The sequence below is a fragment of the Vipera berus genome, assembly GCF_964194415.1.
Source record: "Vipera berus genome assembly, chromosome: 9".
In the NCBI taxonomy this organism is placed as follows: Eukaryota; Metazoa; Chordata; class Lepidosauria; order Squamata; family Viperidae; genus Vipera; species Vipera berus.
Genome location: NC_138212.1, coordinates 7,647,709 through 7,670,556, shown reverse-complemented (window position 1 = coordinate 7,670,556; position 22,848 = coordinate 7,647,709). Strand labels below are relative to the sequence as shown.

The following is a 22,848-nucleotide window of genomic DNA, read 5'->3' as shown; positions in this document are numbered from 1 at the left end:
CCGCGCGCGGTTTTTCTGAGGAATTTTCTGCTGGGCGAGCGACGCCCTTCGCGATGCCGTATGGGAAGTGTAGTTTGTGGTTACCCGCTAGGGCTGAAGACCCAAGAGGGGATGGACTACAGCTACCACGAGCCCTGGCTATTTCCGCGGGGGGCGATGGGAGTTGTGGTCCAAGAGCATCTGAGGGAAATCTCTTGGAAAGTACGGGAGGGCGGAGACGTTGGACTCTTGCAATTGGGTTGTTTCTGGTTGCAGTAAACGGAGCAAAGCGTACGGGTGCGCTTAAAGGGCGGTTTTGTGAAGTAAAAAGAAACCAGGGTTTAAAAAATAATTAAAGCTAAGCCGTTATGTGTGTAAAGCAGGCGCGCCCGTTGAGTGTAGCGTCACTTGCGTGTCTTTTAGCATGCTGTACGAACGCTCCTCTTAGGTTGCTAACCATGATACGTCATTCAACGTGCGGTATATTTCTTTATTGTAAATTCAGACAGACTTATTGCCTATTAGAAATAGGTTATTATCTTGTTTGTTTGGATTTATTTATATGTTGGTTTGTTAACAGTTGCCCAACTCCAATAGGCCAGGTGTGTTGTTAGTGTTTCTTATGTAACTTGAGCGCTGCTAAACGGATTAAATGATTTTTTTAAAAAAAACAACAACCAAGAACCCATTTCTTTAAATTAAGGGATGCTGGCCTGTATTGATTACACGGTCGGGGTGGGGGTGGGGTGGGGGTGGTAAAAAATTGGGTGTGTAAAGGTGTGAGGAAGGCATGGTGTAGAAAAATATCTCTGAAATGATGACCGTGGGTCGCCTACTGGGCTATAAAAACAGAATCTTTGAAGCCTGACAAAGTTTGTCCTTTCCTCCTCCTTATACCAAATGTCTGCTTTAATCCCCCCCTCCCCTGCTATCATTTTCCTAGATCAGGGGTAGGCAACCTTGGCTCTTTTATGACTCGTGGACTTCAACTCCCAGAATTCCTGAGCCAGCATGGCTGGCTCAGGAATTCTGGGAGTTGAAGTCCACAAGTCATAAAAGAGCCAAGGTTGCCTACCCCTGTCCTAGATGGAGCCCAAGTGGTCATCTCTGTGTTCCTCCATGCTGATAGAAACAGGTATCTGGGGCAGCAATTGTTCAAAAATGTACTTGAAACTGAATAGCCTCCTGTGAAATGTAACAATGTCCTTCTTGCTATGGGTAACTCAACAATTACAGAAATACCGGTAGGTGAGTTTGGGCCCAGAAAAATATCTTAAGGTGGCTGTCTCCTTGAAGTGGGGTGAGGGCTTTCATATCTGGATTGCAAAAACCCAAACAACCATTCAAAAGACGGAGATAGATTTTTCTGTACTCTTTGCCTTTGCTGGTATTTGGAGTTTTGCAGCCTACATGTAGCAGCTATACTGTATAGATTTCATGTGGGAACAGTGGAGTTTTTTTTTTCATTTATTAGGGTACTTAAGACTCCAGTTATACTCAACCAACACCTATGAATGAATGCAAATCTTACAAAATGCCACACGTCCTTCTCCCTGATGAAAGAAATCTTTGTTAAATTCTGTGTCTTTGGTTCTTTTCAGTGTAGAGAGTGATGCCCACAGCTTTTGGAATGCAAAGTATGTGCATTACCAAGGAGCTATGATTTGTTTTCTAGCATCATCCCTCTTATTTTAAATGAAGATTCCGAAAAACAGAATGCCCTTTTCCCAAGGCCAAGTTTCAAACAAACCATCTGCCATATCAAATGAAATTTTTATTATGGCCAAAACCAGCATAAGAAGGGTGATTTACAGTCATTTTTTAAAAAAATTAGAGACACCAGACCAGAGTCTTTAAAAATATGAAAAGCCTTATGTCTTTCTTATTCTGTATGTTTATGGTAAAAAACATACCATGGCAGTATGATGAACAAACCTTGGTTTTCTATCCATTGGTGTGAAAAGCAATTCTGTTTCTGGTGAAACATATATTTATCCACATAACTGTTTTTTTTAAATGAAGAAGATATTATCATTAGATTGAAAAGCGAAGTGTGTTGGAGGGGATTTGGGCACAAACCAATTCTAAAATAACCATATTAATACTAAGATGCAGGGAAAGAAAATAATAAAGGGTATGTTTAGGAGAGGAAACAATTACTACTCTGAAACCGGCTTTGCCACTGGTTGTCTCTAGTTGGAAAGTGATGATTTGATTACTGTATCTGAAGATGCTATTCAAGGAGATGGGCTAGTGTATGGATTTGTAAAAGACCTTTTATTTCTTTCAGGATACAAAGTCAGAGGGATTAAAGTCATTAGACATTTGCTGTATTGTGGGACTACAGGCGTAAAAACCCCAGCATTTTCCTAAATTTATACTGCACATTGGACAGGTGAGTTCATCTTCAGATTCTTTGTCTGCTTATCCAGACCCAACTGCAGAGATTTAATTCTGCCTTTCCATGCAAGGTACATGAGAAAAGATGCTTTAAAAAGAAATTCAAAAGCAAATTGTATGTGGGTTGAAAATGCTCTGTCTGGTGTCTATTTACAGTCAGACCTGCTAATTAAGGAAGCCCTATTAAGTGCCTATCAAAGAAATAAATTACAGTACAATCTGCTACAGATAACCCCCCCTTGCTGTCTTTGTCAACAAAAGGAGGGACAACATACATAACATGAAACAACCACAACATTTATGCATTAAAGCTGAATTTTTTTTTAAATGCATACATTTGAAATGCAATAAAGCTTGCAAGTTCCAAAGCTAAGGACATCATGTAATAATTTATTTGGAATATGTATTAAGGTTGAACCTATTCAGATACAAGTACAGGAGAGAGTGTGAGCAGGGCGTGGGGGGGTGGGAGGGAATCACAGACCCAATTTTGAGATGTTAGAAATTCTTTGAAAGCGGCCATGTCCAACCCAGATCTTCTTTCCTGGCTTGCTGCCTCTTATCTAAGTGTGCATTCAAATGCAATCCTTTCCCCACACTACTTAGCTGAATTTGGAAATCTGATAATTTGCTTTTTCTGATTCATGGCTGGCTGGGGAATCCTGGGAGTTGAAGTTCACCCATCTTAAAATTGCCAAGGTTGAGAAACACTGTTCTACATGTCTTCTCAAAAATAATCTTGGAAAGCTTAGTGGATATTGAATCACAGCCTTAGTATCAATGGCTTCTCATTGAAGAAAAAGAAGAAATGGATTTGAGATATACAAGTAATATGTTTTCGGAATCAGGAATTTTAACAAGACATTCAAAAACAATGTCAATTTTGAGAATAAGGGCAATTCCATACCACTTTTTTCCCCATATCCATACAAATAGTTTGACATTAACTTGCAAACTTTGTAATATCTGCTCATCATAAAATCAGATTACAGGCAAAAAAAAAATTGAAAAAAAGGTGAAGATAGGAAAGAAGGAAGGAAGGAAGGGGAAGACGAAGAAAGAATGGAAAAATGAAAGGAAAGAAAGAAAGAAAGAGAAAGAAAGAAAGAAAGAAAGAAAAAGAGAAAGAAAAAGAAAAAAATATTCAACAACTGCCCCATTTTAAGATACTGCAATTTTGGGGCAATGAAAACCGTATCTCTCCTTATGTCTTCCCTCCCACGACCATCCACTTTGGAAAAAGCGTTTGCAAAAAGTAAAGATCAGTTTTAAAGACTCTTGCTACTTGTAATGCTGAAAGGATAGCATGCGAACAGTTTTGCAATCAATCATTCCCATCCGTCTCACTAATAACTATAGTCATGATTGCATGCTGCTGGAAAGAAAGAGAGAGAAAAAATCTAGGTTGCAGGACAGACAGGAGAAGTTGCTGGGGAGAGGCTGAGGTGTGAGAGAGGATGAAAGGAAAATTTACGGAGCAATAAAAACTAGCAGCTATCTGACAAATGAGAAAAAAGAAAAATAAATTGGAAACAACCGTACTCCATTTTAGGAGGAGTCAGTGGGTGGGGAACAGCCTAGAATTTTGCACATCTACTTATCCCTTGCAGTAAAAAGGAAAGCAACAGGGATGAAATACTTTTAAAATTCACAACAATTTCAACCAATTCTGGCAGTGTTTTAAAAGTAGATCAGCAGCTGACTTTGGAGATTTGAAAAAAAAATTGACTGATTTCTATGAGAGGGATCTGTATAACTGGCAAGCCACCATCACTCTTTAAGGAGCATGAACATTCAGACTATAAACATCAATTGATGGTGAAATGAGACACTCATTCTCCCAATAAGAAAGCAACCCATCCACAAGTTCTGTAGGGCTTCGGTCTCACAAAAGGAAAGGTCAATTTATTTTGTTCATTTATTTACTTATTGCATGTTTGGGATAGAGCTCAGCTGCTGACTGCATGCAGGCAACGGCATGAGAATATCAGATCTGAGTTGATCTGGGAGCAGTGTAAAGACCCTGTTTCAGAAGTGCTTTAATGAGAGATTAACTTTCTCCTTCTGATACCCAAAGGATTCATTTCAGTTTCAAAATACTTGGAAAGCTTATAATCCAAGGCATTTCCTGGTGCAGAAAAATTTCCTTTTGCAAGGCAAAGATAGGAAAGCCTCGGAAAAGAATCCCACGTGCAGATAGAGAGACTTTTTTTTAAAAAAATAAATCTAAATGGCCATCTTACTAGCCTGTTGTTCCTCAGAAGCAATGTAATACAATTCCCCAATCTCCAATCCTGTTTGAAGAGACTCTTACTGGTTGGGGATGATGGCTGTTATAATTCAGCATATTTGATCTAACATTTCCAGGAGTCGGGAGAAACAAGATCTAAAAGTTGGACAAATGCAGGTGTCCTCTAGGCTTGGCTGCCTCCTAAAAAGCAGAAGGCCATCAGATGTAGACTTCTAAATGAGGATGGGATGCAATGGTTGAAACGGTTCAGAACGGTTTCTCCTCAGCCTTAGCAACTCTGAAGATGTGTGGATTCAGGATGCCGGCTGAGGAATTCTGGGAGTTGAAGTCCATGCATCTTAGAATTGCCCAGGTTGAGAAACACTGCCTTAGAGAAAAGATACTTATGAAATATTGTGGTTTATATAAGGATGCATGGTGAAGAAAGGATGAACAGGAGAGATTTTTCTCCTTATCTATAACACTAGAACCACTAGATGCTACTCAAGGACACTTGCTAGCAAAAGAATTAACATTGATCAGAGGACTACAGATGTTATAAAACGCTGCCAGAAGATGTGATCTTAGCCACTAGTTTGTAAGGCTTCCAAAGGATGTGAGACTAACTCTTAGGTCAATGGCCTTTGGCCCTGATGCTGCTTTCAGGCATGGGACAATCTATCTCCACATGCTACTAGGTGACTAGAATCAGCAATGGGAGAGGAGGCCTACCTTGACCTCTTATCCATGGGTTTCCTACATGCATCTGATGGAGTGAGACGGAATGCTGACTAGACAGGCCTGAGCCTGATCCAGCGGGACTATTTTCATGACTGTGGCGTTTAAACCCAGGGATTGGAGGGAGAAAGTCTCCCCCCCCCCCAATACTGCTACTTTAAGGAAAGCAACCTTAATCTTTGCTAAAATTGGACTGGTACAAAGGATTTCAAATGCTGAGGATCATTTTTAGATACTTCAGCCTACTCTTGTGTTTGAGAAGCAAATTCACCAGCTTGCAGAGGTCCAAAACTCTGTGGAACAGGTTTGATCAGAAGTGAAGAAGCTTCTCAGCCCGCTCAACAGTTGTTGCTTCAACCACATACCCTAAGGTATTTTGGGGGGCTGCTCTGTCTTACTCACGGGAAGATTGTTAGAGTGTTTTACTTCTATCAGTCTTCAAGATAATACTTCCACCACTAGTACAACTGATCCCTTAGTAAATACCTCACCAATAGAATCCCATCCTGTATGAAATAAGGGCCATGCTATTCAATGAGACTTATTCTCAATTGTTGCTCCCGAACTGCATTCAAAGTATAGCTACAAGGACAGTGATGGGGAGCTTATTACTATCCAAAATATTATAAAACATCTATTCCCCATCATTTCTGACCGCCGGCTGTCGCAACTAGGGCTAATGGGTATAGTCTTAACTATATGGCGTGCTACAGGTTTCCTCGTGCTTGACCTAATGTGTAATTTTCACTGAGGTCAGCTGAACTGATCCTTGACAAAACTGCCAGATCTTTAGGTCATGTTACTAGATTCCAACTTTTTACCCCTACAAACCCTGACTTCTAATGAAAGGTGTTTTTTTTTAAAAAAATGTGCTTTTTCAATAAATAGAACCATGCTTTTGCCTGAAACGTTAGGTGTTATTCTTGTTAGGAGATTGGAATTAGCTTGCCCGCTGACAATTATAGCTTTTTGGCTTTTCTTCACAAACACGAATTGGAACACCATCTCATTAAGTCAGTGATGGGGATTCCTTCCCAGCTGGGAATCATGAATTACCAACTTTGACAACTTTTTAAAACAATGATTCAACCGTTGCTTAATCAGCAAAATACAGTATCTTTTTTCTGTACAGTACAAAAACACAGGATATGTGTGTGTTGGAACAGATGGGGATTTGGGAGGAACCTTGATTTAAAAACCAAACTGCAATTTGGTTCTGTAAACATTACTTCAATGCAACAATAGACCTGGGGACTTTCCAAGAAGTAAAAATTTTTCATGAGATTATTTTTAAAAACATGAAAAGCTTCAGATACTTGAAATCCTAGTTGTTTGTCCCTTTTTCACTGACAATTGTTGCTAAGCCACTGATATAAAGAAAGGAATGGGGAAATTAAAAGGAATAATGCTTACTAGATACTTTGACTTCATTGTCTGGCTGATAATGTCTCTGTTTCTCAAAGACTCACCAAAATGCCACCATTTTGAGCAGGTTTTGAATGTTCACAGGCTTTGGAGAACTTAACATGTTCGTGCCTGTAACATATAACAGTCACATTTGGGTGGCTGTTAACCAACCTATTCTCTTATTGTAGTTTTTGGAGAAAGTGTCAAGTTTTCCATTTCTCCTTACCTCAAGTGGCCATCCAATCAATAGTGGTCATAACATCATGGAGGAAGCCATTTAAACATCAAGTTCAACCTCTTACTCAGTGCAGGTTTTTAAATTAAATCCTCCCAAAATGGTTATCTCGCCCCAGCTTGAACACATCAAGTGAAGCGAAGCCCAACATTTATGTAGGTAAAACTGCTTTATGATTGGAAAGCTTTACTATATGACCATGAGGATGAACAGTCAAGGTTTTCAACATAATCATAGGTCTTCAGCAAATAATGAAAGATCCAAGGTATTTCTTCCATAACCTTCCAGTGTCATCAAAACCAATGGGATTCTTGTTGGGTTTAAAACATCAAAGATCAGCCTTCTGTTTTCCTGAGATTGAACAAGCAGAGGAAAGAGAGGATCTTTTGCCCAACAAATTTACTTACTGGAAAGGGCACTTTTTCTCAAAAGGCAAAGCTGCAGACAGAACTGAGTGGATGCTACAGAATACAATATCCAATTGCTCAGCAAAACACACAGCACTTTCATTAGTCATGCTAACAACAACGGGAATGTATCACTGGGGACTATTATGGGGTGCAGAAGGAAACCCTTGATGAAACAGAACATACATTCTAGGAAACAGAAGTTAGTTCTCTACTTAACAAATATGCTTAGATCCAATTTTACATTACCTATATCTGGTAAAAATGGCTTGACAATGAATCACAGGTCATTTCCATGCTAGTAATTCATAGCGTCGTCTAGAGTCACCCAACCATTGCTATGTCAAAAGGACAGCATCTGGGCAGGCTTTATATTTCTTCAACCATAGCTAGTTGGTGCACTGAAGATGCTAGAATTCACTAGGTGATTATTTTCAGTCATCTCATCACTTTGTTTCTTTTTAACCTGAAATCTGTGATGCTGGAATCAGAACAGGGTGGTAAATGTCCACTGTCTTATACATGTAGATATAAATGATGCACCTAAACCATCCCCTGCTTTCTTTTTTATTTTGTTAAAGACAAAGGCGTAAAGTTATTGAGTCATGTGAGCTAGAATTTGATTTCTTTTCCAGCTTGAATCTGGAATGTGAAGTGAATATTGGACAGATAGAGAACCAACTCTACTGCTTATGTTCATCAGCCTTGATAAGAAGGATCAAGGCTCCTGGGTATTGTGGTGAAAACCAATCCATTGACTTCTCATAGAAACCCAACCTCTTTCATGGAACCCCATCAGATGGAGGGATACCTAAGAACACAGCTATTCTGGATTTGTCAATTTGATCCTTATGATTATGACCTGGAATTATGTTCTACTTTGATCGTTTGCTAGCAAATTAGACTAGGTATCCAAGATTTAGGAATTTACCACAGCAGAAGCAGAAAGAGCTGCCCTCTTACCATTCTGTAACTAACTTGTAGGCTGGCCAAAAGGACAAGTGTTTACTTGTGGGGTTTGTGTGTGGGAGAGAGAAGGGGAACCCTAATCCGTGTTAGTGTGATCTTCAGTATGAACTCTCCAGGAAATGAAAATCCACCCCATATTTTGGAGTGTGAACATCAGAATATCAAAAACAGTGGATAGTGTGGAGTCCCCTGAGAGATGATGGATGGCCAGCCCAATGATGGTGACGGCTTGGGGTTTCGTTCAACTACTATAGTTCCAGTGGGAAGAAAGGCTGTGGTGAGAAGAAGCCTCACTTGACTCGGATTTCAGCATATTCAGCCAACTCCTCCGTCAGGGTGTACTTGTCCTTGGTGGACAATTTGGTGAAGTCTATGTTGGCATAATCAATCCCCAGGTCCTCACGCTTGTTCAACAGCCGTTTGTCACAGCGCCCATACTGGAAGAGGAGGTGAGCAAACAAACAAGATCAGGTTATTGCTTGTGCCAACTCTCTCCTGTAGTAGAATCAAAAGTGGGCTTCCAGATATTGCTGAGGACACTCCCAGTAGTCCTGGCCATCAGGAATAATGTTAAGGGATGTTAGGAGGTGTAGTTCAGCAACATCTGAGGTGGGGAGACAAGTTGCATATCACTGCAAGACCTGAGATGGTAGAATCAAAGGACAGGATGCTATGTACAATAGACCACAAATGGCAAGCGTCCACTTACATGCAAATATTTAACCAAGATCCACTAATAGATGCAACATACCAGGAAGGCGACGGTGACAGACACTACAGAAACTTGACAAAACTATCGCCCTTTTCCCCCCAGTAATATCTGAATATTCAGACACAAGACAAAATATTTGACGCAAACATATTGTCACACAACACATTAAATAGCTGCTTTTGGAACTGCTTATGATCTGTGTGCAGATAGGATAACTGTTAATGCAAGATGAGCCATGTCAAAAAGGGTGATTTTTCAAGTCGGAAATACCCTTAGCCAACATAGAATTTGCCTTCAAATTGCAGACATGGGAAATGCATGCATGCATGCAAAAAAATAAATCCAATTGAAGTGCTATTCACTGCAAAAACCCTATTTGTACAGCAGAAAAACATGACAAGCAAAATAGCTAGGTTAATGGTTTAACAGACTTAACACATCTATTTTCCTCTGAAAAACATCTCCCTCTCAAAAGTGAAAAAGCAGAGCAGAAAAATCTGGCCGTGCCTTCTTCAGAGATGTTACTACCATATGCCGGGCAGTTTTTTGAACTAAAAATAATAACATGAAAAAGAAATGTGGCCTCCAGTGGCAAAAAAATAAAATAAAAATGAAAGCCATAGACCAGTTTTCATGGAAGTGGGTCTAATATGCTTCAGTCAGTCTTGAGAGGGCAATGCCAAGAGCAAAGATGAGGAGGATTTTTTTTTAAAAAAAAAGAATTATAAGGAAAAAATCAGTTTCTTTTCCACAAGTTGTGATTCTTCCTCTGAATATTCTATTAATTTCTCTCTAGGCTTTGTTTCCAAACTGGATTTTAGAAAAGAGCTTGTTATATATTTCAGTATGTTCTTAGCCTCCTGAAGTTCTTTTTAAAAGATAACGTCTCCTTTGCATCCTGTTTGACTCCTGGTGACTTCATGGGAGTGTCCATGCAGTTGTCACCAGGTTAGAAATGGTTTGTCTCTGTCTTCTTCTGAGGTATTCAACTCTCCAATCAAGCCTACATCGCTGGAATTCCCTGGAGATGTCCCTTCCAAATTCATAATCCAGCCCAACCTTGCTTAGCTTCTTATCCCAGACAAGACATTTAGATTCCTGCCACGAAGGGACATAAAAGCCCATAAAAACATGCATGTATTCTTCATTTATGGTAAAGGAGGAGGAGGCAATGAGAGGATGACAATGTTACACGTGGACAGGGAAGTCCATACTTACTTGGCCAGGTCAGTGGCTTTCCAGGGAGCAGATCTCTTTAGACTATTAGAAAAGGAAGAGTAGTCACGAATGACTCAACGGGAGAAACTTGGACAAACTCCACCCTGCCAAGAAGTGAGTTTGGGGTGCCGTGAAGTATTGCTAATTCAGGGAGAGAGATTGAAACCGTGGGATCTTTGTGGAATAGGTCATGGCCGTGACAGTGATGTAGGGCAGAACGGCCATCTGAGCTTCTTCTCGTGTCTTGTCCTGTCAAGGTCATATTTTGGGTCTGCTCTTGCTTTTTTTTTTATGCTGAAATCAATAGGCCAGCAAACTGCAAGTAAGGAGTTTGGGGCTGCTACCAGGAAGAACGAAGGCGCACGGTGGCTCAAGTGGTTGGAATGCTGGGCAGGAGTTTAGCAAGACCACGTTCGAAACCCAAGAGCTGTCGTGGGTGAGGGTTAAGCTCTTGTTTAGCTCCTGCTGGGGACACGAAAAGAGCTAAACTGGGCATCCCCAGGACAATGGTGATGTCACCAGCTAATCCTTTCCACAGGAAGCACCTCGGTGCTTCTGACTTGAGTGCAAAAAAACCAGGAAGAAAAAGTAATCCCCTCTCTGACCATATCCAAAACAAAGCATCCTTTGGAAGGGCACTTCCCATGGGTGGATCTAAGGGCAATTGCCTGTACTGTCCCAGAAAAGGCCTAAAGGGGAAAGCATCCATCCTACTTCCCTAAAGAAGCTCTCTGGTTTGCCTCATTCTAAAATACTGAGCTGAGAGGAGTATGTCCTCTCCTTCCAGAAGATGGGAATGGAATCAGCCTATAGGTAGAAGCAAGTTACAGCAGTTGTGGCTAGGCAGCAAAAGAGAGACAGAGGAGAGATTGTGTGAGAGAGGTTGTGTGTATTGCAGGGAGGGGACCCACCAACGCAATCCTACCAAAAGCAACTTCGTACCTCTGATTTTTCCAGATTGCCTGGAGTCCTGTAGTCTCCGCTGTACACAACAGGAGGGTTTTCTGTTTGCCCAAAGCCAGGATTTTCATTGTTTTTTCTGGGGAAATGCGAATAATTACAATAACAATATCAACTGCCCCAATAACGTAAGACTTAGAACAACATAAAACAGGTAGTCCTCAATTTATGACTGGTTGCTTAGTGACTGCTTGAAGCTAAACGGGATCTACAATTCAGATTCAAAGTTCTGACATTTGACGCATGCATTTATGACAGTTTGCAGTATCCTGTGTCACACGACTGTGATTTATGATGTTTGTGCTGGAAAACCAGTATTTCCAGTTTCTGGCAAAAAAAACCCTTCCAACAGCAAACAGCGTGTTCACTTTATGACTGCCCTGAAAAAGGGCAAAAGTTGGATGCAGTCACAAAGTGACCCACTTTATGACTGCTACAACTTACTTTTGAAATTGGGGTGGGGGTCAGTTACAATTGTAAGTTGAGTTTCTGAATCAGCTTGTCTGGAAATTAATATGGGCTCCTCATTAAGGATAAGCTTACATATATGCATCGCTTTGAACTTTGATTCGGATAATACACCAAAATATAGTTAAAGAAGCATTAACTATGGCTTAATGCAGTGTTTTACAATCTTGGCAACTTGAAGACATGTAGACTTCAACTCCCAGAATTTCCCAGCCAGCTTCAGTTCCATTCTGGGAGTTGTCAAGTTGCCAAATTGAACAATACTGGTTTATTGCAAAGCTGACCAATGATGGCTGTGTATACTGTGGATTTTAAGATACCCCCCCCCCCCTTGATTCAGTGTGCTCACAAATCCTGATTGGTGATCTACTACCTTGGAAACCCTGCTCTGTGTTTGCATCTCAGAGTCATAAGAAAAACCATTTTCAGTTGTGTATAAACCAAAGGAATTTGGGTTTAGATTTTTCTTCTCCCCAAAACTTACTTTTTTCTGGCCTGGCTGACATAGCACACCACAGCTATGAGTATGGCAAAGGCCACAACCGCTCCCACTGGTCCAACCTTTGCCCACATCAGACTGTCTGGAAGAAAGGAAGGTACGGGTCAACAGAAAGTTTTGAAAGTGAATGCAAAGAGAAACCATATAAAGGGACAAGATGATAGTAGTACGTAAACCAGGAATATGGGATCAAAGGTCGGTTCATACATGGCACCAATACCAGTTTGTTTTAATGGTGGTTGTTGAGTAAACCTCAGCTGGATTTGCAGGGCATGTTACACAGATCTCACTGTTGCAAAAAACAAGGGATCAATGGAATCACTGGATCTCCTGCACAAAAAAGAGGAGGTCAGGAAATGGGAATTAGAAGAGGCTCAAAAGGATTTTTAATACAGGTAGTCCTTGCTTAACAACTAGTTATTTAACAACTGTTCAAAGCTATGAGAGAAAAAGCTACTTATGACTCATCTTTGAAGCTGCACCCTCCCCTACAGTCACATGATCACTGTCAAAAATGAAACGTTGATACCTATATGCCTCTTCGTTTCAACTTTCCGTTAGAGTAAGTGCTTTAGAATTGATTAGATGGAGAAACAAAACCTCTACGATTCCGCTGAAGACTAAGAGCCTGAAACCTTTCCAAGGACACTATAGCAAGTGTGGAGAGGAAGCAGATGGTTCCCATAACAAAGTGAAATTGTTTACATGGACTACGTGAGAGAGTGGGGGTTTGGCCAGAGAAATTATTGTTTAATTCTATGAACTCATGTCTGGAAACCTCAGAGTTAGTTTTGCTTCAACATTACCATGCCATGTATTCAATAAACAGTAAGATTTTTGTAAAGGAATGAACCTGGAGTTTTATTTGGATTCTCGAGCTGGATGTTGACAATCATATTTTGGTGCTTGGCAGCAACTAGCTCACATTTTTGTCTGGTTGCAGTGTCCTGCAATCACATGACTGATCTGCATTTTTTTTGTGGGGGAATTTTCTATACCTCCTGCCTGTCCCACTCTGCTAGCTTATACTCTCAAGAGGTTTTGCTTTGCCCAGTATGGTATATAATGAAAATATTTTTTGCTTGCAATTTAATGGTGATAGTTTAGGTTCTTTGGAGTCAGAGATAACCAAGTTTGGTCTCTCACCTATAGGTGAAAGCCCAGCTGATAGAAAACCTCTAACACATAATCTTTTGATTGTTTATTTGCCAGGCTAAAGTTGGCCAATTTGTTGAACTTCTTTTCAACACTTTGCCTTCTAACACTAGGTTTAATTCATATTCCTGTCCAGAGGGAGACGGCAAGGTAAGCAAAAGTTGTGGTTCTTTGTAGTAGTCATTGCCTTCTCACTTGAAGAGGGCAACTGAATAGGAAAGAGCCCCAGCCAGGGGGAGACCCAGCAAGATCAGGGGGCTGCTGGCTTTGCAGTGGGCCAATATTGGTGTGTGAGCCTTGGCAGACAACTAATAAGGCTGGCCCTTGATGACAGCCCTGGGGAGGCTGACCTAGAGGCCCATATGGCCCAATAGATTGAGGAAGAGCACCAGAGGGATCAGAGGAGATGTTTGCCTGCAGGGACTCTCACTGGAGTGATGGAACTGGAGTTGCTGGTTCTTGATGCCGTAGAGATTCCTGGCAGAGCAGACTATGTAGAGCTGAGAGTCCACCTCCCTCTGAACAGTCAGGATGCTGGTGACAACGTAGCCTGTTTTCTGGGAGTACACAAACTCCCGGTCAGTCTCATTGACCGTCACATTGCGAGTGGGCAACTCAAAGGTGATCATAGCTTCTGGGTTGGCTTTGGCCGCACAGACGCATTTCACTGTATCCCGAGCAGCAGTGCACTTGGAGTCCGGAAGAATACGGGGAGCAACTGTGGAGAAAAAGAAGAGGCTGAAGTACAATCACAGGATGAACTAATAGCAATAGACTTATATATCACTTGATAGTGCTTTACAGCACTCTCTAAGTGGTTTACAAATGTCCGCATATTGTCCCCGACAATCTGGGTCCTCATTTTACTGACCTCGGAAGGCTGGAAGGCTGAGTCAACCTTGAGCTGGTCAGGATCGAACTCCTGACAGTGAGCAGAGTTAGCCTACAATACTGCATTCTAATCACTGTGCCATCACGGCTCTTAAGAGCTTTCTTGGACTACAGAAGTCCTCTGTATGGAAACCCCTCTATTTATGCAAAGGCATATGACAGAACAATGGGTTGGTCCACATTCTTTGGATGTACACTTCCAACGAATACATCAGGGAAAAGAGAATAAATGGGGAGAGGCATAGCTCCAGGTCCACAATAATACAGAGGAGAAATTAGCTAGTCCCTCTTCTCCAGCTTTATCTAAATTTACTGCCAAAAGTTCCCCAAAGCTTTAAGAAAGGATCTTTCATTGGAAATAACAGAGCTCATAGCTGCATTCAAAGTGCATGATCCAGCAGCACACACTACCCAATCCCAAAATATGCTTGAGGTCTTGAGGTCTCTCAGGGCACAAGGCCAGTGCTTACATTCAACGGTGAGATTGAAAGCAGTGCTGCTCTGGCCAAACTGGTTCTCTGCTGTGCACCAGTATTCACCGTCATCTTCGTGCGACACGGATTCAAACTCCAACTCCACGTGGTTTCGGTAGATCCCCGTGGCTAATGCCTTCTTGTCCTTGAAGATGGTGATCGTTGGCTCAGGGCTGCTCTGCGAGCTGCAGAAAATAGTTACAGGCTCTCCCTCAATGGCCACCATTGATCCATTGACTACTGGTTTCCACGGAGCATCTGCAGGGAGACAAGTCAGGAAGAATATGCTTTTTTTTTTACCAAAACATGGTGCAAATGGTCACCCTAACTAAGAGCAGATTCCTCATCCCAGAATGGTTCAAAAGATGTTCTTTCAAAGATTTAAGCAATGTTGAAACTCCTTCAAATTTAGCAATATCAGAGTCGAGTAGAATAGGGTAGGGTAAAGGTAAAGGTAAAGGTTCCCCCGCACAGTGCTAAAAATGTCATTTTTTTCTCAAAAAAAAAAAAAGTAAATGTTTGCCAGGGACAAAATAATAGAAAACCACAAAATAAAAGAACTGCTGACCTTGGACTGTGCCTACCAGTTTCCTGAACTAAAAAGCCTGCCCTCTTTCCTCCCAATCCTTTCTCTTCCTGCTGCATAAAAGGTAAAGGTAAAGGTTCCCACGCACATGCGTGCTAGTCGTTTCCGACTCTAGGGGCCGTTGCTCATCTCCGTTTCAAAGCCGAAGAGCCAGCACTTGTCCGAGGACATCTCTGTGGTCATGTGGCCGGCATGACTAGACACCAAAGGCGCAGGGAACGCTGTTACCTTCCCACCGTAGTGGTCCCTATTTTTCTACTTGCATTTTTACGTGCTTTCGAACTGCTAGGTTGGCAGAAGCTGGGACGAGTAACAGGCGCTCACTCTGTTACGCGGCACTCGGGATTCGACCCGCCAAACTGCCGACCTTCTGATCAACAAGCTCAGCGTCCTAACCCACTGAGCCACCGCGTCCCTAGGGTAGGGTAGGGTAGGGTAGGGTAGAACAGAACAGAACAGAACAGAATAGAGCTGGAAGGGACCTTGGAGGTCTTCTAGTCCAGCCCCCTGCTCAAGCAGGAGAACCTATACCATTTCAGACAAGTGACTGTCTAGTCTCTTCTTGAAAACCTCCAGTGATAGGTACTGTATGGATAGCCAATGGTCTGTGGCTAACATGTGGCCTCTAAATCTTTTTCTCTGGTCTCCAGAAAAAAATTCTGTTTCTCATACTTTGCTATTAGTTAATTGTTGAGGTCACTTTGCTGTGAGTCCTGCATTTCCCAAAGTTTCTGAGCATGTAAAGATGATCACTACTCAGTTTCAATATGTTTTGTAGAGATAAATGAAAACAGTGGTGGCATGGAAACATCCAGAGTACATGTGGATGTAATTCTCTAATTCATTGCTTCTCAACTTTGGCATCATGCTGGCTAGGGAATTCTGGGAAACAAAGTCTACCCATCCTCAAGTTTCTGGTTGAGAAATTCTGCTGTAATTACAAACACACACATGCACACACTAAAAGTCCTCATGCTATGCTTTTGATAGTCTTAATGCATTTTTTTTACTTAAAAAAAAGACAAATTAAAAGGAGTTGAAAAAATATATATCCAGCTCTGTAATATTCCAGGGTTGAGAGCACAACTTTATCCTTCCATTTTTATTTTTTACATTTTAAACTTTAAAATGTATCCAAGACACTGGCAGCGAGCATAACCTGGAACCCATTCAAGCTACTCAAAATTTTCTACAAATTTTAAAGGACGTCATAAAAACTTTGGGTAGCGTGAATGGATTCCAGGTTCTGCTCGCTGTCAGAGTTGTTGGATATGAGATGGGCGGCAAATAAATTTTATAAATAAATAAAAGTAGGCTTTATCCCAGAATGGGGATTCCATTCCACAGCCCTAGATTAGCACTCACACAGCACAGACACGGCAAGGGAGTGGTTGTCTTTGCCATAAATGTTCTCTGCCGCACAAGTGTAGATGCCGTCCTGCAGGTGTGTTACATTGTCGAGGTAGAGGGTGAGGTTCCCAGCTAAGTCCTCGTGGAGAATTTCATCTTCTCGGAGCCAGGTAATCATGGCTATGGGGCTGCTGTCCACAATGCACATCAAGAACACGTGAGCACCGTGTAGGACTTCCACGGAGGAGTTCACTTGCAGGATACGGGGTGGATCTGCAAAGGACAGATAAAGAGATCGGCTTTGGGCGCATATCCAGTTTTCTTTCTGCAGCAGACAAAGGTAGTAAGAAAGGGATCTGCCAAGTATGGTCAAAAAAATTCAAACCCATTAGGGCAACCAAAACTGTTTTTGTTGTTGTGTTTTATGGGCATTGCATCATCATCATCATCATGAGTGCTGTGGTGGTGCCGTGGTTAGAATCCAATATTGCAGGCTAACTCAGCTCACTGTTAGGAGTTCGATCCTGACTGGCTCAAGGTTGACTCAGACTTCCATCCTTCCGAGGTCAGTAAAATGACCCAGATTGTTGGGAGCAATAGGCTGAGAGGGCTGTAAAAGCACTATGAAGCGGTATATAAGTTTAAGTGCTATTGCTATCTTGACTTTCTTGCTCACAGTCCAATTAGTACTTTTCCCCCTTTGTTCCCCATGTGAACAAAAGCAGAATTTGAGCAAATTTATTCCATTAAATGATGAGATTGCAAGGCCTTTAAGAAGGTGGATAGCTGTCTAATTAAAAAAAAGTACTTTTATGTTTGTGTGTAACGTTTCCCTGGCTACATTAGCTTTTTTGTTTGTATATGAACTAAAAGCAGATTCAGAATTTAAGAGGGAAAAATGACAAGTGGGTGAGAAGCTGTTAGCACTCTGGGTCATTTTTCACTTAAAATCATATATTCCCAGTTACTTGTATTCGCATGGAAGAGAAAGTGACATTGATTAGAGATGAAGGAAGTCTCATGAGAAATGAAATATGTGCGTTTGAGGAATGTGACTTGCAAAGCAGATCATCTTTGACAATAAAAAAGGAAAAAAGAATACATTAAAATTAAATCAGGAACAAAAAAAATGCTTTTCACATGGCACAGGCGCCAGGAATCCATTAATTGCCACACAATTAAGTGCTAAATTAACTGCTAATCTCTCCCACCCATGCAGAATAGGAAGCAATTTTCTGGGACAGAAGCTTGAGCCATCTTAATTGAAATTATGGACTTTTACATTAGAAAACAGGGCTTTCTTTCACCATAGTTATTTTGTGAAAGACAGAATTGTATCTTGATGTTGGGCATTTCCCGATACTACAAATAGTCCTTGACTTATGATCACAGTTGAGACCAAATTTCCGTTGCTAAGCAAGACTTGTGAAGTGAGTTGTGCCCTGTTTTATGACCTTTCTTGCCATAGTTGTTAAGTGAATCACTGTGATTATTAAGCTAGTAACATGGTTAAATGAATCTGATTTCCCCACTGACGTTGTCAGAAAGTCGCAAAAGGTGATCACATGACCCCGGGACCCTGCAACCATCATAAATACATGCCTGTTGTCAAGCATCTGGATTTTGGTCATGTGACCCTGGGGATGCTTTTAAGTGTGAAAAACAGTCGTAAGTCTTTTTTTTCAGTGCCACTGCAACTTCGAACGATCACTAAACCAATTTGTTGTAAGTCAAGGACTATCTATTTAATAATTTATTACATGTTGAGCCGCGGTTCTAGTTCTGCTTTTAAATGGTTGCAGAAAAGCAACATCACGTCAGGATGTATCATAGTATGGAGGTAATTAAAGAGCCCGAGTCCATCAAGTCTTGTGGCAGAAGTCCTCCAGCGTTCTCCAAGATTAAGATGGCAAACTGCCTTAAAAGTGCTACTTATCAACGTCCAACTCACATTTGACATCCAGTGTCGAGAAGCCCTCAAACTCAAAAGTGGTGTTGGGGTAGCTGACTTTGCAGCCCACCTCATGGCCGTGGTTCTCACGCAGTGGTAGGAACTTAAGGATGGAGATTAGTGACCAAGTGCCACCTTCTTCCTCTATTTGTGCATAGACTGAATGTTCAGCCAAATTCTCATAGTTTATCCACGTGATGAGAGGTTTCATGTCTGGACAATTGTCAGGCACCTCACAGCGCAGCTCTGCTTCTGAACCCTCCACCACTTCTGGAGGATTCACAACGGTGGGCTTGTCTATGGAGTAGAAAGAGACAGAGAACATGTAGAAAACGGAATCTCCCCCACTCCTATCTTTTCCTCCAATTTAGAGGGTACTAGTCAAACCGGTTGAATCATCCTTTAAGAGAAAGGTAATGCATTCCGATATGACCAGAATGAGTGTTACATTTTAGGCTATTTTTTTTTAACCCAAAGCTTGGATAGTCCTGTGAGCATCTAGAAGAATATGTATCATAAATAGAAAAATAACTGTGGCAGCAAGCTTCAATAATAAGTCAATATTTACTTACCTAAACAAATAAACAGAATGACCAAGGGAAGGTTAAGAAAGCAGTGGGAGCGACTTTTGACTTCCTGCCAGCTTCCCCATTGACTTTGCTTGTGGGAAGCTGACACATAGTGATGAAAATCATGATTACGTAACTGGTGACACTGCAATGGCTGCGACTTTATGAATAAAACTGATCATCGTGGGATTTTTAGTCCCACAGAAGTAATGAGTCACAGATGTTTTACACATTCTTTAAGTTAGCCAATTTTGAATAGCTTGATTAAAAATGGTTGCAGCAAAGTGCAAAGTTTGGACTAACCTTAGGGTACATGTAGACAAACGGATAAATACAATGAGAGTTTTAACAGTATTTAGTAGTAGTAACTGCCATTACATCAAATTCACACACTAGGAACTGATACTGTAGTGTTAGAGGAACTCTGGATATATCAAAGATTAGCTTCTTTGGAGAATACTAAAAATAATCCTTATGAGCTCAGATTGCCCCATTGTGGAGAAGGATCTATCAAGTCCAGCTACTGTTACTGTACCCCTTCTCTAAGGAGATAAGGCTCATTGTATAACTCTAGCAAAATACCTCGGCAGTTTTGATTTATCTATTTATTCTTACAGACTAGTTTCTTGAATGCAGATAGCTAGTTGAATTGTTTCTATTTGAGATTGCAAACTCAAACAAAATGATGTATCATCATTTTATATTGTATGTATGCTGGGAGCTTATGCACCGGAGACAAAATCCTTGTGTGTCCAATCATCACACTTAGCCAATAAACAGTTCCCTTCCCTTCCCTTCCCTTCCCTTCCCTTCCCTTCCCTTCCCTTCCCTTCCCTTCCCTTCCCTTCCCTTCCATTCCATTCCATTCCATTCCATTCCATTCCATTCCATTCCATTCCATTCTCTCTATGGAAGGCTTCTACATCCCTTAATTGCTGCTGATTCTCATACTGTGTGAAAGAGCTCACCAGCTTAGACTCAACCCTGTCAAAGCAAGAGTTAGAACTGGTGTTTCCCACTAGCATTGCCTGATACTCACTGATGACCTCAAGGTTGCAGTGCTCTGGATAGGTATATTGATTGTAGCCACCGAGGTCTCCTCGAAAGTAATACTTCCCTGTGAATTCAGGGCTGAGACGGGAGATCTGCAGGGTGCAGTTGCGGAAATTTAGCTCTCCCAGCAGTCTACTGCGTCCAGCGTAGCTTTCATGGACAATGTTGGTGCGGGATTTATAAACCACTGGGGGATAATTCTTGGGGTATGGGCTGTTGTAGTACCAGATGCCATGGATGGTTGCTGGACGTAGCTCTTCTGGGTAGTTGAAGCGACAGGGGATAACCACACAGGTGCCCTCAAAGGCAGTGATGTGTTCGGGCATCCAGGCGCTCCACGGTCCTGCCAAGACCCCTTTGCAAAGGAGGCAGAAGAGAGTCACAGTGAATGAGATAGAAAAACATACGGTTGCTGAATGACTGCCTGCTTCATGGCTGATCTTGAGTTTTCTCATTATCTGCTGTGACCATTCTTTCTCCATGTTTGCTCCAGGTGGCACCAGTCACCCACTTGGCAGTTTATGCTTTACCCAAAAGCTGCCTTGTACCATATTGATTGAGATCACTGGCCCCTCTTACTGGGTATAACGAATAGGGATAATCTTGAGGTCCCTGCCTCATATCTGTGTTACCGGCGTCTCAGCTGCCTTTGAATCAGCAGGAAAGGCCATTGAGATCTTTCATCTCCATGGCTGAGAGTGCCTCAGCAGTGAGACTGAACAGTGTTCTCAGAACTATAGATTTAATGGGAGACAGTTTCAGGGTAGAGACTGGGGAATTCTTGATTTCCTTCCCCTGAGACTGGTATCATTATAAACTCCTGGGGGATAATTGATGCCTCCAGTAGTTATTCCAGTGAGAAATTGGTCTACAAGCAACTTGAAACCCCATCTACAAAGAATTACATGAGATAGGTCATACGTTTCTGATGGGTCATCGTGATGCAATTTGAGAGAATGTTACCAAGACAGATTTCATTCTTTTTGTCCAAAAGTACCTTCAAATAGGACCCAGAAGGCCAGCAGCACCTTGCAGAAGAATGTCATGTTGTTTATTTTTGAAGAAATGTGTAGTCAACCTAAAGGAAATAGGGAGAAATAGGATGACATTCAAAGTCATTTGTTTGGCATAGTAAAACATTCCCTAGAGCAGTGTTGCCCAAACTTAGCAACTTTAAGATATGTGTATGTCAACTCTGAAATTTCGGGGAGTTGGTCCACATGTCTTAAGATTGTCAAGATTGAGAAAACATGCCCTAGGAGACGTGACTTTCCATTGTGATTTCACTTCTAAAGAGAGAGATCCTACAAAAGAAAATTGCTATCTAGACCTCTGGCATTCATAGCATCAGACCATCAGTAAGGAGAGATTGGGGTTTTGCCAGTACAGTAGAAGTTGTTTCCTGTTTGCATCCCATAACTATGTCAGTTACGGCTAATATGCATATCGTATGCATTAGCTATGCATTCATGCAAAGACAATATTCAGGCAATTGAAGGGTTTTAAGCAGTGTTTCTCAACCTTAGTTACTCTGTGTTGTGTTCAATTCCCTGAATGTTCACACATTTTCAAAAGGCCAAGTTGAGAAACGCTGGGTTTAAGGCTACTGGATACAACCTGAATCTAAGGATGCTCAATCGTAAAATGGTTTCATCCATTCTGTTGATATTTTATACAATATTGGTGGGAAGTTATACACAAACCTCCTGATGCATACATGTTTAGTGTTGGAAGCTGAGCAGAGCCTGTCATAATTGCACCAAAGCCGCATTCATACATCGCATAAGCCATAATATTGTCTGATTTGACATAGCATATTGTGTAAAGCCAGCCTACCTGTAGTTTACACAGCAAACTATGGTTAAGGAAATAGTGTCTCTTAGTGTCATGTGTGAACCCTGTCATAGAGATATGAACTTGGTGTTATCCAAGGCATCTTAGTTGGATTTTTATCCTATACAGTAATATCTGTTTGTTTTTAATTTTTACAAAGCCAACTTAGGAGAGGTCATCTCCCGAAGGTTGGAATGTTCTGTAATGTTTATATAACAATATTTTTTCTTTTTTTAAAAAAAAAAATCAAGATATTGTTTTTGTTTGCTCTATTGTGCCAGCAGAGGGAAGCAGTATTTCATATATTCTCCACTGCCTGATTGTGCTCTTAGGGCAACAGTGCAGAGAACTGTGGCAGTATTGGAATCTGATGTCCACCCCCAGCCCATCTGTTAAGAACAATCTTTGTGCATCAAGGAGAAAGGTTTCCAGCATGAAAGCAGTGAGGTGGTAGAAAAAAGCAGAAATACTGGTACTAAATCTTGTTTGGGATGGGGTGGAGAAGAAAAATTGGCCAGGCTTCTGGATTGCCAAAGCCAAGTTCTGCTAACCCATCTGACCTGTAGACCTGGTGCAATAGCAACCTAAGAACTCATAATTCCAGACCGGTGGTCATGATCTTGGGCTGTTGCTAGCCCTTCAAGGTAATCCAGACTAGAAGTACAATCAAGAGTACCGGCTATATCTTTACTGTAAGATTACATTAACAAAATCTTGCAAGACTAAAAATTTCTTCCCTTCTTTTATTCTCTGGAAAAGTGGGGA

At 41.4% G+C, this 22,848-nt stretch overlaps 1 protein-coding gene and 1 long non-coding RNA gene across 2 annotated transcripts; one reads left to right on the top strand and one right to left on the bottom strand.

Annotated features, from left to right (window-relative positions):
- Nucleotides 1–210: 210 nt before the first annotated feature.
- Nucleotides 211–5,064, top strand: LOC308671781. Its single transcript, XR_014027298.1, has 3 exons — nucleotides 211–581; nucleotides 2,270–2,374; nucleotides 3,365–5,064. It is a non-coding gene; the product is annotated as an uncharacterized lncRNA (long non-coding RNA).
- A 2,981-nt stretch (nucleotides 5,065–8,045) lies between these two features.
- On the bottom strand, nucleotides 8,046–20,591 carry LOC308671780 (myelin-associated glycoprotein-like). The gene is made up of 8 exons (XM_081334216.1): nucleotides 20,237–20,591; nucleotides 18,629–18,925; nucleotides 16,693–16,950; nucleotides 14,739–14,999; nucleotides 13,808–14,095; nucleotides 12,208–12,304; nucleotides 11,238–11,334; nucleotides 8,046–8,802 (listed from the first exon to the last, which is right to left on the bottom strand). Exons 1-8 carry the CDS (start codon nucleotides 20,574–20,576, stop codon nucleotides 8,656–8,658), a joined length of 1,785 nt encoding a protein of 594 aa, XP_081190342.1. The 5' UTR covers nucleotides 20,577–20,591; the 3' UTR covers nucleotides 8,046–8,655.
- Between the last annotated feature and the right edge of the window lie 2,257 nt (nucleotides 20,592–22,848).